Source organism: Anabrus simplex, chromosome 6, assembly GCF_040414725.1.
Source record: "Anabrus simplex isolate iqAnaSimp1 chromosome 6, ASM4041472v1, whole genome shotgun sequence".
Taxonomy (NCBI): Eukaryota; Metazoa; Arthropoda; class Insecta; order Orthoptera; family Tettigoniidae; genus Anabrus; species Anabrus simplex.
The window spans coordinates 254616916-254636809 of record NC_090270.1 but is presented as its reverse complement, the minus strand read 5'-3'; the positions used below and the strand labels follow the sequence as shown (position 1 = coordinate 254636809).

At 42.0% G+C, this 19894-nt stretch overlaps 1 protein-coding gene across 3 annotated transcripts in view; it reads right to left on the bottom strand.

Moving 5' to 3' along the window:
* LOC136876412 (5'-AMP-activated protein kinase subunit gamma-1) overlaps positions 1-19894 on the bottom strand; it is a 1375241-nt gene that overhangs the window by 1061921 nt on the left and 293426 nt on the right. Inside the window, exon 1 of one of the 3 annotated variants that reach the window (XM_067150366.2) lies at positions 10956-11308. The exons of the other annotated variants lie outside the window; for them this stretch is intronic. Coding sequence (XP_067006467.1) covers positions 10956-11021 — 66 coding nt within the window. The 5' untranslated portion in view covers positions 11022-11308. Of the gene's footprint in view, positions 1-10955; positions 11309-19894 lie in introns of those variants that run through there. 3 annotated transcript variants of the gene reach the window in all.

The following is a 19894-nucleotide window of genomic DNA, read 5'->3' as shown; positions in this document are numbered from 1 at the left end:
GAGATCGCGGCTCCGATCTAGAAAGCCAAGAATAACGGCCGAGAGGATTCGTCGTGCTGACCACATGACACCTCGTAATCTGCAGGCCTTCGAGCTGAGCAGCGGTCGCTTGGTAGGCCAAGGCCCTTCAAGGGCTGTAGTGCCATGGGGTTTGCTTTTATCATTTTATGTTACAATCAACTGGTCACTAAACACGTTTGCTCCTCTCACTCATTCACTTACACGTAATGACACGGCGACGTAAAGAAAAGGTTAACACTTCAGAGATTTAGATGAATAGTTCCAATCGGAAACACTTGCAAAAAATTGATTTTTCAGAAATCGGAGTTTTTTTTTATAAAATCGTATGATGATGCTCTTTAACTGCTACCATGCGTTATTACCATGCAGGAAGTGACTCATAAGCTTTAATTCAAGACAACCTTCTACAGTAAAGAGTTCCATGCGTTCTTGTTTTTATACCTGAAATAGTACTAACGAATAGCAAACAATGGCTCTTCTGATAACATAATTAAAATATTATTAAAAATAACCTTAAAATAGGGGAGCCAAGTAATAACTGTAATCTTTAAAAGTAGCAGATTATCATCTTTATATCGTGTGCAATGAACCACGAATTCTTATGTAGGCCTACAAGTTTTCAATTTACATTAATTAGGTTAGGTAACAGTGAGGAAACGGTAACATTAGTGAATTTTTGTACCTACCTTTCCCCTTCCATTTGGCAGTTTCTTAGTTGAAAGAATGTTCCCATTACCTTGTACCTCAATAAGAGCAATTCTAGCCCTCCACCTTTACTTTCGTGCAACTATCACTAAATTCTATCGCCGTACAGTATCACAAATTCAAATGTATAGTTTTTCTTCGAGGATTTCCTGCAAGTGTGTGTGTGGTCCTTAACTGATGGGAAGGTGATACTCGATGAGTGCACCTGACTTGGCGGTCCAACCAACTAACATAACGAGAGAGCGACTGGGGTCGCTAATTGAGTGAGGTCTGCCTAGGGTCCAGCTCTAAATGATAATCCAACTTTAGAGGGGAGTCACCAACAACGTCACTGGTACGCTGTTCCACAAGTTGAACTTCCACTTGCGGTTAGTTACTAGCCCCGTATTCTCAAGCTGTACGAATGAAACCCCTCTCATAACCTGTAGAATAGTTGCCTCGGAGGATAATATATATATATATATATATATATATATATATATATATATATATATATAATTTCGTGTGGCTGTTTCTGAACGGGTGCAGCCCTTACAAGGCAGACCCACCGACGAGGGTGGGCGGCATCAGCCATATACAAGAAATGAATGTTGTTGAGAAGGATAGTGTTGTGCGTGATGTATAAGTTGCAGCGATGTTGCAGATAGTTCAAACACCCAGTCGCCGATTCAAGGAAATTAACCATTTACGACGAAAGTCACCGACCCGGACGGGAATCGATCCCGAGCCCTTCTGAACCGAAGGCCACTGCGCTGAATATCAGCCAAGAAGTCGGACGCCTTGGAGGATCGGTGGTAGATGATCCGACTCCCGATCTCATCTTTACTTGTTGGAACCCTTCTGATGCAGTGAAAGTTCGAAGGACGGTCAAAAGTCTTGCCACTCCATGTTACGTCGAAGATCTCTGGAGGCGTACTCAATGCCACCCGACTGAGCCATAGGAACCGACTTACGGGATTCCGCTTTCATTGCTAGACAGCAGCAGGATCGGAATGTCAAATTAGATACCGCTTCAGAAGTTTTGGAACTCGGCAGCTCTGGTCAGACGATTATTTAAAAACTTCGAAGTCGGACATTTTTGTTCACTAAAGGGAAAAAGCATTATTTGGCTTGTTTACAATTTGTTTTACGTCGCATCGGCACAGATAGGGCCTATGGCGACAATGGGATAGGAAGGGGCTAGCAGTGGGAAAAAGATCTCGGCCCACAAGTGGCCACGGCTCTACCGTGGCTCTGTATTGGGGAGACAGAGTGGGACTGGTCCCCACCGTTGGCTGTCCTGAGAGTGGTTTTCCATTCTCCTGCACTAAGGCGAATGCCGGGACTGTTCCTCCAACACTCTCACCTTCTCCGATACAAATCTCCTGGCCTGAGAGACGGCGTCTCCGTCTAGGAGGGCCCGCCTTCCCCTTTAGGGGAGGAGTGAAAACATTTAGTAGTGGTAGTAGGAAGGAAGCGGCCGCGACCTGAGTTAAGGAACAGTCCCAGCATATTCCTCACGTTAAAAATGGAAAACCTTAGAAAACCATCTTCAGGGCTGCCGACAGTGGGGTTCGAACACACAATCTCCTGAATGCAAGCTGACAGTTACGTGACCCAAAGCATTCAGCCATTTGCTCGGTCAGAAAAGAATAAAATCACGCATATGTATATTTCCTAGTGATTCAACGTCGCACTAACGCACAGAAGGATTTCGGAGATGCAAGGGTGGGAAACGAACCGACTTACACCCCCCTGTGGGTGGGGGCGGTAGAATAACACCCACGGTATCCCCTGCCTGTCGTAAGAGGCGACTAAAAGGGGCCCCAGGGGCTCAACTTTGGAGCGTGGTTTGGCGACCACGGGGCCCTCAGCTGAGTCCTGGCATTGCTTCCACTTACTTGTGTCAGGCTCCTCACTTTCATCTATCCTATCCGACCTGCCTTGGTCAACTCTTGTTCTTTTACGACCCCGACGCTATTAGGTTTGCGAGGGCTAGGGAGTCTTTCATTTTCACGCCCTTCGTGGCCCTTACCTTCCTTTGGCCGATATCTTCATTTTTCGAAGTGTCGGACCCCTTCCATTCTTCCCTCTGATTAGTGTTATAGAGAGGATGGTTGCCTAGATGTACTTCCTCTTAAAACAATAATCACCACCACCACCACCACGAACCGACTTACAGGATTCCGCTTTCGTTGCTAGATAGCAGCAGGATCGCAATGTCAAATTAGGTAGCGGCCGTGGCCTTAATTAAGGTACAGCTCCAGCATTTGCCTGTTCTGAAAATGAGAAACCACGGAAAACCATCTTCAGGGCTGCCAATAGTGGGGTTCGAACCCACTCTCTCCCGAGTAGCGGATACTGGCCGCACTTAAGCGACTGTACTATCGAGCTCGGTAATCTAATTATTATTATTATTATTAGCCAGCCCTGTGGTGTAGCGGTAGTGTGCCTGTCTTTTATTCCAAGGACCTGGGTTCGTTTTCCGGCACGTTCAAGGATTTTAAGTCTGGACTGCGGAGTAGAATTGTAGCCTACCTCGTAAATTTGGTGATAATGGAGAGTGACGAATTGTTCGATATTAAATTTAGTGAGTCTGATAGTTAAAAATGTGTATGACGATAGTTTCAGGGCATTTCACACAAACACACACATTTATAAACGATCCCATTCTTGTTAAATATTTAGTGCCAAGTTATTTTACTTGTCGAATATATATGTATATATATATCTGAAATGTTTTTGTCTTGATTTCTTTCTTTTTTTTTTTTTTTTTTTTTTGCTAGGGGCATTACGTCTCACCGACACAGATAGGTCGTATGGCGATGATGGGATAGGAAAGCCCTAGGAGTTGGAAGGAAGCGGCCGTGGCCTTATTTAAGGTACAGCCCCAGCATTTGCCTGGCGTGAAAATGGGAAACTACGGAAAACCATATTCAGGGCTGCCGACAGTGAGATTCGAACACACTATCTCCCGGATGCAAGCTCACAGCCGCGCGCCTCTAACCACACGGCCAACTCGCCCGGTTTGATTTATTTCATACGAGAGTTTAAATACAGCAAATTTAAACATTATCACGAGTATAACCGGGATTTTAAAAATATGGAATTTTCTATTTTGTTGTTAAGTTCGTAAAACTTACATTCAATGTTAAGTTTGCCATTGTACTTCATTTGATATTCCATTTCAATAATTAAAAAATCAGACAAAAATGGACCACAATTCTGTAAACAATCTGTAATGTTATGAGATTAATGACCGTAGTGAATTGTCTTAGAGTGTTTAATTATAAATATGACAACTATTGTTACTGTCAATATCATTACTAGATATTTCTGGATATGAACTATACTGAGGATATCAACTGTTAAATCAACTCATTGTGGTCTATAGTGGCTTGTGTGACTAGCTCCCCCCTCCCCCCCCCCCGAGGCTCGGGTTCGATTCCCGGCTCTTTCACGAAATCTGAAAAGTGGTACGAGGGCTGGAGCGGGGCCCACTCAACCTCGGAAGTTAAACTAAATAGAGTGGGCTTCTATTCCCACTTCAGCCATCCTCGAAGTGGTTTTCCGTGGTTTTCCACTTCTCCAACTAAATGCCGGGATAGTACCTAACTTAAGGCTACGGCCGCTTGCTCCCCTCTTCCTTGTCCATTCCCTCCAATCCCCCCCCCCCTACAAGACCCCGGTTCAGTATAGCAGGCGAGGACGCCTGGGAGAGATACTGGTCCTCCGCCACAGTTGTATCGCCTGCCCCAAAGTCTCACGCCCCAGGACACTGCACTTGGGGCGGTAGAGGTGGGATTCCTCGCTGAGTCCGAGGGAGAAGCTAACCGTCATGGGTAAACAGATTAAGAACCAAAAAAAAAAAAAATCAACTCATGTAATTGTTCTACTGAAAATTTTAAAGATGAATTATTTAGGACTATTCAAAGACTGTCCAGGGGGATTAGTAATTATAAAGCCAGGTTGAGTGCCTCAGACGGTAGAGTGCTGGCCTTCTCAGTTCAAGACGGCGGGTTCGATCCCAGTTTAGAGCGGTGGTATTTGAAGCTGCTCAAATACACCAGCATCGTGTTGATAGATTTACTGGCACGTAAAAGAACTCCTGCGGGACGGAAGTACGGCATCTCGGCGTCGCCGAAAAGAGTTAGTTGCTTTTACGTCGCAACGACACAGATAGATCTTATGGCAACGATGGGATAGGAAAGGCCTAGGAATGGGAAGGAAGCGGCCATGGCCTTAATTAAGGTACAGCCCCAGCATTCGCCTGGCATGAAAATGGGAAACCACGGAAAGCCTTCTTCAGGGCTGCCGACAGTGGGGTTCGAACCCACTATCTCCCGGATGCGAGCTCACAGCTGCGCGCTCCTAACCGCACAGCCAACTCGCCCGGTGTCGAAAAGAGTAGAAGTACTTAGTTGGACGTAAAACCAGTAACATTACTATTAGTAAATTTGATAACGATAAGCAACTAATTAAACTCTGGAAGAGTCTTAACCAGCATATGACGGTCTAGACTCTAGTTGGTTACTAAATCAAAAATTCAAAGAACAAACGTTTGCACAATGACCCTCGTGATCTGTAGTAACAAAGATGAAAGATATTCACTGTTATGCATGACTGATGAGAGAACAATATTCTCTAAAGAACTCTTCTCTTTTTTAAAAAGTGATTTCTATTCACTTCAAAGGAACAGTTTTGTCCTTCCTTTGTCCCCTCCTCAGTCTGGGTGGGACGATGGAGACATTGCGTCTGTCTCATTCCTATGAGCCAGGTCACTGCTTTGTTTGTTACCACTACAGTCTCCAATTCGCACGGGCACGACAAGTGAACTAAGAAATATTATAGCTCTGCCTTTAAATAAATATAATACGTATTTCTGGAGGCCGTATTTTATTATGAGGTTATTTGGGGATTGTAGTAAGGATGTGCAGTTTCTGTTAAGACCACAATATTAGAGTATGGTTCCAGTGCACGGGACCCCCATCGGGATTATTTGATTCGCGAACTGTGAAACATCCAAAGGAAAGTAGCACGGTTTGTTCTCAGGGATTTCAGATAAAAGAGTAGTGTTAGGAAAATATTACCGGGTGAGTTGGGCGTGCGGTCAGCGGCACGCGGCCGTGAGCTTGCATCCGGGAGATAGTAGGTCCGAATCCCACTGTCGGCTTTTAAAGGTAGAAAATACCACAATATGAAAAAAAAATTGGAATTCAAGAGACCACATTGGGGCAAATGTTCATTTATAGGAAAGGGAATTAGCGAACTGAATAATTTATTCAGGAAAAAGTTCAATAAATTTCCAAGTTCTTTGAAGGCATTTAAGAAAACACTAGGTAAACATCTGATAGAGAACGTGCCATCTGAGAAACAGTCCTCGATGCAGATCAATGATGACTGATTGATTGAAAAGCTGCTCTGATTCGAGAATACTACAAGATCGTAGGGAACCAGGATCTGCCTTTTCACGAAGACATACCTAATCTCAATAGGAAACGGCTTAAGTCCAAATGTCCGCTAAAGAGCTATGTCTGGAGATTACCAGAGGGTCATTTTGATGCAAATGCCCAGTGGAGAACACCAGACCTCAACTTCGGTCTTATTTGTAGATAGACAACCCTCAACCAGGCTTCAATATACTTCAATTTTGACTGTTCTTAACAGAAATAGGAGTAATCATCAAAACTGCGGGGACTCTTCTTACAAGTGGCGAAATTCCACCTTCCCAGTCTAAATGTGGAGCTCCATACAGTCTGTACAGCACATCTTCTCCGAACGTAAGACAAGGCAATATCAAGGAAACATCTGATTTTGACGTGGCAACCCCTGCAGCCCTGGAATGGATCAGTACATTACATCTGAGGCTATAAGCCTTCCTTGTCATGTATCAGTGTTAGAAAAAAGAAAGAAGTGGTTAGTGTAATTAGCTGCCATCCCCGGAGGCCAGGGTTCGATTCCCGGCCCTGCCATGAAATTGGAAAAGTGGTACGAGGACTGGAACAGTGCGAGGTCAACTGAATAGAGGGGGTTCGATTCCCACCTCAGCCATCCTCGAAGTGGTTTTCGGTGGTTCCTCACTTCTTCTCCAGGCAAATGCTGAGATGGTATCTTAACTTAAGACCACGGCCACTTCCTTCCCTCTTCCTTGCCTATCCCTTCCAATCTTCCGATCCCCCACAAGGCCCCTGTTCAGCATAGCAGGTAAGGCTGTCTGGACGAGATACTGGTCCTCCTCCACAGTTGTATCCCCGACCAAATGTCTCACGCTCCACGACACTGCCCTTGAGGCGGTTGAGGTGGGATCCCTCCCTAAGTCCGAGGTAAAAACCAACCCTGGATTGTAAACAGACAAAGAAAGAAAGAAAGAAAGAAAGAAAGAAAGAGAAAATAAATAAATATATAAAGGATCGAAATTAAATTTTCTTGTATTTGCAGATGACTTTGCAATACTTTCTGAAAATGTGACATCTGCTATAACCCAAGTAAATGTCTTGGAAAGAATCGCCAGCAGAACTGGCTTAAGAATTTCTGCAGAAAAAACAAAATTTTTAACAAATATTTGGGATGCACCAAAATTTCTGAAAACAGATATTGGCCAAATAGAGTGTGTAAAAACAAAAATCAAATATCTAGGGGAAATAATCCAAGAAAATGGTTTAGAAAAATCTGCAGTAGAGGAGAGGGTACATAAAATGGAGAGAGCTTATGGTGTCACCAAAGATATCTACAATAAAAGATGCCTATCCAAAAATGCAAAAATAAGGCATTACAACACAGTAGTGAAGCCAGAATGCCTATATGCAAGCGAATGTCTGGCATTAAACTATAATTTAGATAAACTAGAAATACTAGAAAGGCGAATCATGAATAAAATATTAGGCCCACAAAACACAGCAGAAGGTTGGAAATTACGAAGTAATGCTGAAATATATAAAAAAATAGAAAATATATCAGATGTAATGAGGAAAAGGAGACTTATGTTTTTTGGACATTTATATCGAATGCAAGATAGTAGATTAACCAGTAAGATTTTCAGATATTTGTGGGGTAAGAAACCAACGACAAGCTGGGTCAATGAAGTAAGAAAGGATTTAGAAAAAACAATATAACAGAAGAAATAAATAATAGAGAAGGCTTTCGGGAAAAAGTATTGAAAATAGAAGAATTCCAAGGTAGGAAAATAAAAAAGACTGGTTCAAAGTGGTCTGAAGACAGAAAGAAGAAACATAGTGAACAGATGAAAGCGTACTGGAAGAAAAGGAAAGAACTAAGAAGAAGGAATTGAAATTGGCACGTGGTCCTCTGGTGGCCCATTCGAAAGAAGAAGAAATATATAAATACATTAATTAATTGCACAAGGGAAAAGGTGAGAATGTCATCCGTCACATTTCGGCCCCGCGGTCTAGCAGTAGCGAGTCCGCCTTTTACCCGGAAGCCCCAAGTTCGATTCCCGGCCACGTCAAGAATATCTACCTGGATCTGAGGGCGGGTTCGAGGTACATTCAGCCTAAGCGACAATAATAATGAGGAGCTATCTGACGGTGAGATTGTGGCTCCGGTCTATAAAGCCAAGAATAACGGCCGAGAGGGTTCATCGCGCTGACCATGCTTCACTTCGTAATCTGCAGGTATTCAGGCAGAGCAGAGGTCACTTGGTAAGCCGGGGCCCATCAGGGCTGCAGTGCCATGGGATTTGGTTCTGATTTACTCATGTGACAGCTCCCTCTGATAATGTCTGTGGAAAATTGAATGAAATTTCGCTAAGCGATTTAGACGTCACGTCGTTTCAGCGGACAGACAGACGGACAAATGTGATTTCATTTTTATACAGAGTTGCCCGCATTATTCAGCCGAATATGAAGTATCGACTTTGCACTTATAGGGCATCAAACATAAATCCTTATAACAACTTGAAGACGTTATCTAGGTATGCTCATAATCTATAGATAAGGTAGCATTCTGACATATTTTTCTTCAAACGTACGATACTCTTTGTTGATAAAGACAGGTAACGAATTCAGTATTTCAGCACTAAACACCTGTAGTTAATTTGGTAATTGTTCGTCTTGTATTTCCATGGTTTCTCGATCGAATCCTGACACAGTGGTTGGCATTAAACGGGGGCTTGGATGTAAGACACCACTTTCAGAAGCTGAGTGGTTCAGGCGATAGAAACGCCGGCCTTATGAGCCCTATTTGGTGGGTTCGACCCCGGCTCAGTAGCCTCGTGTCGGTACATTTACTGGTACGAAAAAATAACTCCTGCAGGACGAAATTCCGGCACCCCGGCGTCTCCGACAATCTGAAAGTAGTTAGTGGGACGTAACATTATTATTATTAATCAATGAATGAATGAATTAATTTTTTCCTTTGCTGAATGGTGAGTGGCAGCACACTTGTCTTGATTTCAAAGGGCACCCGGCTCGATTCCCGGCCGGGGCAGAATGGTTAATTCCTGTACCTCAGAAACGGGGTGTTTATGTTGGTCTCAATACGTATGTCTTAATTTACACCGAACACACCACTCTACAGTACCAACCATCAAATAAACACGCAGTAGCGATTAAATCTCTCCACACAGGGTTGGAGTCAAGAAGGACATCTGGTCGTAAAACTGAATCTACAACAAGCATGTATCCACAAGGGAATGATAAATGAAAGAAACATATTCAGAAATAAAATTATGAACGCGAAATTTTAATTAAAAGAGAGTAAAAAAGCAGGGAATGTATGGGCTGAACAAAGGAAAGAAGAACAAGTAAAAGAATGAGGAAATTTTGGGAAGAGAAAAGGAAAAAACAAGACGAAATTGAATAATCATGTAACATTGAAGTTCAACCAATAATAATAATAATAATAATAATAATAATAATAATAATAATAATAATAATAATAATAATAATAATTACTATTATTATCATCCAAAATATCTATAACAAAAAAGCCTCTCCAAACACACAAAAGAATGATATTACAATTCAGCCATTAAACCAGAATGTCTTCATGGGTCAGAGATGCTAATAATTTTGAACAGGAAAGTAGACATTGAAAACACTGAGGAAAAGAAACGCAAAATCATAAGTAAAACTCTCGGCCAAAAACTCACCAAGGGACAATACCAACTTAAAGGTAGATAGAAAATCAAACAATACACAAATATTCACAGTGACATTAGAAAATGAGGGTTAAGAATCTATGGACATATTAAGAGAATGCATCCAGACAGACTTACCAAACAAATAGTTGAATACTACGAAAACAGGAATAAAGCTAAAACAGACACAGTGAAATGGATTGGAGAAATCGAAACCGATTTGAAACAGACAGGAATTACACCAGCAAATGTCCAAAACAGGGTAATCTTGAGATCCAAAATTCACAGAGGGCAAGTTGACCAAGAAAAAAGACAAAAGAAGGAGACTGGAACAACCTGGTCTGGAGACAGAAAGGAAGCCCACAGTAAAAGAATGACAGAAATATGGGCACAAAGGAAGGCAAATACTCGCCTCTAAATACTTTGCGTAGTTCTAATTGGCTTATTCGTAAATAATAATAATAATAATATAAATAATAATAATGATAATAATAATAATAATAATAATAATAATAATAATAATAATAAATACTTTAAGTACCACCAGCTCTATATTTTACGGTTTTCGGAGATGCCGAGGTGCCGGAGTTTTGCCCCGCAGGAGTTCATTTACGTGCCAGTAAATTTACCGACAAGGGGCTGACGTGTTTGAGCACCTTTAAGTACTGTACCAATGGACTGAGCCAGTATCGATTCTTATTTTTAAAATTGGCTTTATGACACAGATATGTCTTATTGCGATGATGGGACAGGAAAAGGCTGGGAGTGGGAAGGAAGCGGTCGTGGCCTTAATTAAGGTACAGCCCCAGCATTTACCTGTAAAAATGGGAAACCACGGAAAACCATCTTCAGGGCTGCCGACAGTGGGGTTCGAACCCACAAATCTCCCGAATTCAAGCCAGGATCGAACCTGTCAAGTTGGGGTCAGAACGCCAGCACCTCAACTGTCTGAGCTACTCAGCCGGCGGACGTAAAACAAATAACAACTGAAAAAGTGGGTGGGTGGGGGGTTCTTTAACATTAGTTAGAGATTGGGAACGTTTTATCTTATGTCAAAAGACACAGTGTAAATATTTCTGCTATAAATAAATTATAAAGATTTGGCTTAACACACCTTTTCAATTTTCGAAAGGATAGAGTATGAATCTCCTACCTTGATAATTTCCCCACCAGGGTGCAAGACCCTAGTTCTTCGCGGCATGGGGGGCATCAGTAACATTCTTACGTCACAAAGAAATAAAAACACTGTACGTTAACTTCATCAAACACAGCCTGACAACTACGAATTTCTCACTCCCAACGGGTTACAATTACTATGTTTATAATATATAAATGTCACAACACAAGTAAAAAATAAATGTTTATTTTTTAAAATCACACGTTTAAAGTATACAGGCAATGCAATGCATCGCGCACCGAGACGGGAAACACTGCGAACCGATCGTGAATCTTGAGAAACGCTCAGACAATTCGATCGCGAGCCCAAGAATGCATTATCAGGAGTATCGGAGGTAACAACGATTGCGTCCAACAGCTGACTAGTACACACGCACGGCGCTTTGACGAGAGAGACAAGAGAAATGGCCCACTGCGCAAGCGTGCTGTATCTTACGTCACGTGCGCATCTTATGCGTGCCAATGAGTGCACCACTTCAAAGGAGCAACGAACAAATTAATTATGGGTACATTCCCAGTCTTCAGGGGGTCGATCACATTGTTGAGTTCTAAGTCACTTACTAAGGTAACAGCAGTTCCATTCTCAGTGCATGCATGTCCGAACCTCACTATACGAATACTTATGGGGATCTCTTCCGAAATATTGGCCCAGAAATGGTCCTAAAGTCGGAAATGAACTTTCGGTGCCATGAGATAATCTGAACAGCCATACAGGGTGATATTTAAAAAATGATAACGTCATTAACCTATAACCGGATCGCTTAAACGATGTTATGTTTAGGGATCAGCTGGGTCCGTGGCAACCGTCATTAGCAGGGCTAGGATTTTGTTGCCGTGCCATATTTTAATTCGTTCACAACAGACATTGCTGACTTGTACAGAAATCCTGATCATAGTTCCCACATTGTAGAAATGCTAATTTTTTAAAATATTATTTTTCATTTTGTATTTTAGGTCACTTTCTAAAATTATACGTCATTATTTGGTCATTTTATGGAATTTAAAAATACTATTTTATACTTTTCATTTTCTTTGAAGATTTTGAAGAATTTACGCGTGTGATATTGCATATTATCGCAACTTTAAGTGAGGATGATTACGGAGAGTTGAGAATCGTCACAATGCTTTGTCAATCTGGGGACTAAGGAAACTTTGTTCACCACTTGCTTCTTGGAAATTTCCACATTCCAGGAAAGAGATCTCCAAAATGGAGAAGTCTTCCTCATGAAAAGTCGAGATTTTCTTATGAAGAAGCGGATCAAAGATATCTGAGAAAAGTCAAGAAATTCGCCTTGCTTTCTTGACATGGTAAAAGCCCAATACCTTATTACAATGTCTATAACATAAATATAGGCTATACCAGCTCGATGTCCGACTCGTTGGCTGAATGGTCAGCGTACTAGCCATCGGCTCAGAGGGTCCCGGGTTTGATTCCCTGCCGGCTTGGGGATCTTAACATTCATTGGTTAATTCCAGTGGCTCGGGGGCTGGGTGTTTGTGCTGTGCCCAACATCCCTGCAACTCACTCACCACACATAACAATATCCTCCACCACAATAACACGCAGTTACCTACACTTGGCAGATGCCGCCCACCCTGGTCGGAGGGTCTGTCTTACAAGGGCTGCAACCGGCTAGAAATAGCCACACGAAATTATTATTATTACTAACTCTATTAGTAAATGGATTGTAAATTTCAAAATTTGTCATCCATAAAGTTTTCGGATCATTTTACTGGAATTCTGGCGTCATTTTATAGATCATTTTATAAACATATTTAGATCATCAAAATCCTGGCCCTGAAAATATTTAAGTATGATATTGACTATATTGTATGTCCGGCTCCATGGCTAAATGGTTAGCGCCCTGGCCTTTGGTCACAGGTGTCCCGGGTTCGATTCCCGGTAGGGTCGGGAATTTTAACCATCATTAGTTAATTTCGCTGGCATGGGGGCTGGGTGTATGTGTCGTGTTCATCATAATTTCATCCTCATCACGACGCGCAGGTCGCCTACAGGAGTCAAATCAAAGGACCTGCACCTGGCGAGCCGAACATGTCCTCGGACACTCCCGGCACTAAAAGCCATACGCCATTTAATTATTTACTATATTGTATCCCTTTCTGGACCTAGAGACACAGGACGATTTTTTTTTTTTTTTTTTTTTTTACAATTTGCTTTACGTCGCACCGTCACAGATAGGCCTTATGGCGACGATGGGACAGGAAAGGGCTAGGGGTGGTAAGAAAGCGGCTCTGGCCTTAATTAAGGTACAGCCACAGCATTTGCTTGGCGTGGAAATGGGAAACCACGTAAAACCGTTTTTAGGCCTGCCGACAGTGGGGTTCGAGCCCACTATCTCCCGAATGCAAGCTCACAGCTGCGCGGCCCTAACCACACGGCCACTTGCACGTTACGATTGTTTTTCTACTGGGTTAACATCGCTCTAACACATCGAAGATTTTAGGCGAGGCAAGGAATGGAAATTGGGAAGGTGGCGCCCGAGGCCTTAATTAAGGTATAGTCCCAGCATTTGCTTGGTGTGAAAATGGGAAATCACGAAAAATGATCTCCCGAATGCAATTTCACAGCTACGCACACCTAACCGCACGGCCAACTTGCTTAGTAGGAAATATTTTGGACACTTCACAAAACATATACATAAATGTAAAAATAATTGTAATTAAGTAGTGAAGGGAAAACTTGTGAAGTAGCAAGGCATTTTAAGATCACCTTTATACGAGAAAACGTTAAAGGGACTGAGAACTACAGAATGCTTGACACGGAGCTGGATAGCAGGAGAGAGAGATGTAGACACTGAAGATGGATGGATTGCGTGCGGGTAGACCTCAGGCAGAAGCAGTTAACAGAAAATGTCATTTGGGGCCAAGGGAAATGAAAACAACTTGTCAGAAACGTCGAACTTACACGAAAGGGGAAAAGAAGATGAAAGAGCAATATTGATGCTGGACTTCGAAAAGAAGATTTTCTTTCAAATGTAAAGTATTTTAGTGTATTTTTATTTCACAATTCTCGTAATAACAAAACAGCCTTAACATAACGATAAGCCAAAATATACTAACAGGCAAACTGTTCACTAGAAACCAATATAAAACACTCTAAAAGGATTGCTATAGCTCTTTTACCATTCGCAGATCTCAGCCGCCTCAATGAACGTTATTAAAGCACTTTAGGCAAATGAACGCCGCACATTCAAGGCACAGGCGTGCCTTACACTTCACAAACTGGCGCGAGGATTCCCCAATTTCTCTTACATTCTGTGCCATGGCCACGACTCTCCCACACAGTTCCCATCACCACTTTCCCAGCAAAGCTGTAAGAATGTCATCTTCGTCCAACTTGACGGATACAGAAACTCCAGAAAGGAAAACAGGTATCGGTAATGTACAACATGCGGGCATTAAAGGGCTACATGGATCCACAGGAATTTCGTGTGACTATTTCTGATGCTTCTGCTTGTTGTTTAAATGGGCCTAACATCTAGGTCATCGAACCCTGGCTATTTCTAGTCTCGTGCAGCCCTTGCAAGGCAGACCCTCTGGCGAGGGTAGGTGGCACCTGCTGTATGGGAAACTGCGTGGGCCTCTGATACCCAGCAGTATGAAAGTTTGCAATCTTCCGGATGCAAGCTCACAGCTGCGTCCCCCTAACCGCACGGCCAACTCGCCCGGTAGTGTATTTAGTGAAAGAGAAGACGAAGGCACCAGAGATGCAACTATAGCCAGTCCCCGTGTTACGGCGATTACAGAGGATTAAAAAGCAGTTAGTTCTCATCGTTATTTTGTTGATAAAGGCAGAAAAAACTTAGAAATCGCACCCGGCTGAACCTTCTGGATGTGCTATTTGTGCGTTTCATTTTACTCGGCATAATCATTTTTGAATACTGGTGTAAACGAACAGATATATTGAGTACATACTGTTTGCCACAATGTTCATATCAGCGTATGTTTTGAACCCTAAATGTATTTTTGAATTTGTAATGAAGTCAAAATTTGTAAAAAAAAAAAAAAAAAAAATCAGGGTATTGATAGTATTCCATTTTATTGTAAAGTATGTTTTTAGTACATTTGAATCCCTAAAAAGATTTAAATATAATTGTTTTTATATTAGGTCTGTTAGACCCAGCCCGACCGTTTACGTCACGTTTCCCACCCGACCGCAGTAGGGTAGGGTTATAATCTCCGACCCGGCCGGAAATCGAACGCGGGGCCCTCTGAACCGAAGGTGACTACTTGACCATTCAGCCAAGGATCTTGACAATCAGGTGCAACGCAATAAACAACTGTACACAACCAACTATGACTGACGCTACTGGCTCACTGGAGATTAGGGGGACTACTGAGAATTTCAAGTCAACTTTTGCTCAACAGAGAAAGAAAATTCGTTTGGATGCCGAAGATCAAGGAGATCTAGTTATGGGTTAAAAACATGCACATATTTTATGGCGACGTAGGCGGCTGATCCGACGAAATGAAAGTAGCTGCAATTTCAACTGCCTGTAGCTGTCCCAATTGAAGATAGAAAGCTGAATGAAATAGCGAAATAATGTCGCAGTCGTATAATGCATAACGTTTTTGTGAAAAGTGTTAGTATTGCTACATTTCGAAGATGGGTGTAAATAATATCGACATTTACGTTGTGTAAAAATTATAACCTATAAACTTTTGAAATTGGAAAGATAGAAAAAGCAAATGGGGGTTCAAATTGTATCTTTTGGAATGCTCTTCAGATTTAATTCCTAAAAGCTTGAAATGTTAAGAAGTACGTCAAAAATAAGGAATTTTAAAGTATCTCAGAGCGTACGCACCAACATTGGAACGAAAGAAGCTCGCGACGCGGGACGTCTGCGGACGCCGATACAGGGAAGCAGGAGAAAATTGAGGAGGTTTGACCATTCAAAATGACGAATGAAAGGGCGATGAGTGTCGTGAAAATAAAATCTTAATATCTCGCAAATCTAATGCCATCAATGTCAGAATAAATCAATTAAGTATCGCATGGTCACATATATGCCCGAGACCGTGGTTAACCGGTTTAAGTCTCGCTGGTGGAAATACATTTTGCCATCTGAATGTTGGCCAGTGGTAGTATACTATTCCTAATCACTAGATTGCGTGCCAGAAGACTGGATTCGATTCGAAACCTCTCCGCAGTTTCATATAGAATGAGGGCATATGACACTGTTAATGGTGATTCTTCCGTCAGATGGGGGGAACAATGAAGCTTGAGCAGAACACTATTCGACAGGAGTAGGCTAAATGCCGCCACCGCGTTTCATCCTCTCCCGTGCTAATATCATATATCACGTCATTCATTTCATCTGATTAACTTCTCCGATGAGGTTGACGTCAGGAAAGGCATCCAGTCATAGAAACGCGCAACGAAGTTTCATGTCGCTTCATACACGACTCCGCAGAGAAACGGGACAAGGGTTGGGCATACATGCCGGGAATCGATCCCAGGTCTTCAAAGACGACAGCTAAGAGTGTTAACCTTACACTACGGAAGAAAGCGAGTAGTGTGCCATGAAGAGGAGAGTGTTAGAACAAACCCAAACACCCAGTCCGGGAGCCAAAGGCATTAAATAGATGCGGCTAAAATCCCTGGGACCCTCTACTGAAGGCCGCGACCATGAGCCAGGGAGCAGAGCATACTGTATATTTAACGACCTACACAAAAATTGCACTTATGTCACACTAAGAGCTCCGCCGTTGTGGGAGTGTTTGCCAGCAGACAATGCAGCCACTGAACTATTTTTCTTTGAAAACTGGCCAAACAGTGACGAGTACTTAGTCAAAAGTTTAAATGTCATCCAACTTCCTGCCCAAGTATTCAGTGCAGAGGCACACAAAGAATTTCTGAAACAAACAGAATGTGGGCGTAGCATACATATAAAAACTTCTAGTTCCAAAGAATGTATTTTTACAGTTTCCTAGAACGATGTTGGTGTTAGTGATTGTTAATAATAAATGATGTTATTGGTTACACCCCCAAAATACCACTAATACCACTGAGTTGCCGGTATTTTGCCCCTCAGGAGGTCTTTAACCTGCCAGTAAATACACTGACACGAGGCTCAGGCACCTTCAAATACCACCAGACGAAGGCAGGATGGAACTCGCCAACTTCCGCTCAGATGGCCAGCGTTTTACGGTCTGAGCTATACTCAGCCAGGCTTACTTGTTGTTGTCTTACAAGGTAAACAGTGAGATCGCCGCCTCATTGTAACACTCATCTGATAAGAACGAGTTCTAATCCTCGAAGGATGACTTAATCTGCTAATGAAAGCAAAAGGTAAAGGGAGACGAGAAATATTAATGATCTCTTGAAATCTTTGAGATAGAGAGAGAAATATTTGTTTCTTAATACACACAATTTTAAATAAATAGAAAAATATTACAAATAAAACGAACGCGGCGCCTTTTGAACCGAAACTTTCGGCGAAACGTGTCCTTAGTGATATTTTTTTTCGGTTAACAGTTCTTTTATCTTTCAAAGGTCTTCCTTTACTTAAGCTTATCGTTTCTCTAATTTTCTCCGTACAATTTCCGTTGCTGGTAACCATGCTTCCAAGGAATTTCTATCTTCTTCTTCTTCTTCTTCTTCTTCTTATTATTATTATTATTATTATTATTATTATTATTATTCTTTACGTCCCTGTAGGACCACGAGTAGCTTTGTCATGATTTGGGATTTCTTCTTCTCCTCCCAGAGGCTCTTCATCCCCCTCTCCTTCTCTCCCATTCTGTTGCTGTACCTTCCTCTGCCATTGAGCTCTGGCAAATTGGTTGATGCATATTTCTTCATTTCCCTGCCCTTTCCACCTTGATATCCATCTCAGTCCAGGCTTTCCGGAGTTCGACATCCCACTTGCCTTTCGTCTTAACAGTTGTCTTCAATACCCTTCTGGTCATTCTCTCCATGTCCATCCTGATCACATGACCGTCAAATCTTGCTCTATTGAGTCTTATTTCTTCGGAGATCGTCCTCATGTTTCGGTACATTTCGTTCCTTGGCCTTCGATCCCATCTTTCACCTCCCCTTTATGGTCCCAGTATCTTCCTCAGGATTCTTATCTCTTCTTTCACCAGTTGCTTTGACCTTTCGCTCTTTAAATTTTACACCATATTTACTTGTTTTCAATTTACGAGTGAATATCTGAAGCACCATTGGTCTAGAGGACAACGTTCCTCGATTCCACGCGGGCGGCTCGAGTTCTTTTATATCTAATTTCCTTTGCCCATGAGGGCTAAGAAACAGGCAGAAACACTGATGCAGTAATGATAAGATCACGTAAGTCAGCGACTCGCAAACTGAACAGACAGGGAACAGACGGGTGAAGTGCAGAAAGCGCGAATTTAATGGAGACGTCTTCGTTTCTTCATCATTCCCGAAACGTGTATGGAAATTAAGGGAAAAACGACAAACTAACCTACAATCTAAGGACAATAGTAAATGCAAATCGGGGCTAGGATTTATAAGTGAATACATATTGCTTTTTCGAAAAGAAAATTATAATTCTTAACCTTACCTTTAACAGTAGTTATCTGTAATGCAAATGTACAATTGTTAAAACACATTTTTTCATGTTACTGGGTTCAGATTGCAGACTAACGTGGAATTACTACAACAAAAGAGTCACAACGCGTAATACAAAATGAAGACACTAAAAGACAGTTGTTTTGCCGGGAGTTTTATACGCCACAGAAACGATATCCATTGGAGGTCATTCTAAAATTATAGAAACTGAAAAGAAAGAAAGGAAAATTCCCTGAAAAATTTAAGGTCCCACGAGAGAAAATTGAATGTGGATTAAGAGGAGAACCTCTACTCATTAACTGACAGGTTCACTGATGCCGCACGCAAGAGACGCCTGAAATTGCACGGCCATATCTATAGAATGGACAGTGACAGACTCACATAAAATTATTTAAAGTAATTAACCCAAAGAAGGTCAAAATAAACGGGCTAGAGGAAACTAAGGCGGACCTCGAAGAAATGAATATCATAGACGACATCATAGAAGATCGTGGAGTCCTTAGTACAATAGTAGACAAGCACGAATTTGTGGACAAACCTAAAAATAAAACTGGTAGGAAGTGATCCACAGAAAGCAATATGGAACACTGTGCATTCATGAAGAAATGATGGGAGGATATGAAGGCGAAAACCATCAGGCCAACGCGCTCTTTGAATGAGCAAAACGAAGAAAGAAAAGAAGAAAGAAAATTGAAAATAAATATTATTCCATATTTAGCAGTTGTTATGCAGTATTCGTACTGTTCTTCCGTAGTATAAGCAACCAGAACTCTTTATCATTTTCAGAGACATAAAGTACGGTAATGCACGTGAAGCTACCAGTTAACACAAAAATAGTTTCTGAATGTGAATTCTTGCAGAAGACAAGGGGAGATTTAAAATGATGTGGCTGTAACTTGATGAATAAGAGCAAACATCCCTTTGCCGGGCTGAGTGGCTCAGACTGTTAAGGCGCTGGCCTTCTAACCCCAACTTGGCAGGTTCGATCCTGGCTCAGTCCGGTGGTATTTGAAGGTGCTCAAATACGACAGCCCCGTGTCGGTAGATTTACTGGCACGTAAAAGAACTCCTGCGGGACTAAATTCCGGCACCTCGGCGTCTCCGAAGACCTTAAAAAGTAGTTAGTGGGACGTAAATCAAATAACATTATAAAAAAACATCCGTTTGAGTCACACGGCGAAGGTTACTGGCATAATAATCCCTCACTTAACAGCAAAGGATCAACCAGCTCAGTTAGTATTCTGTTCTTGTCCTGCGAGCTTGCTGCCTGCAAAATGCCAACAAAAGCTCTACAATTGGCAAATAAAAAATGTCACAGAGTTTTAAAATGAAGGTCTTGAAACAGATGGGAAAGTGTT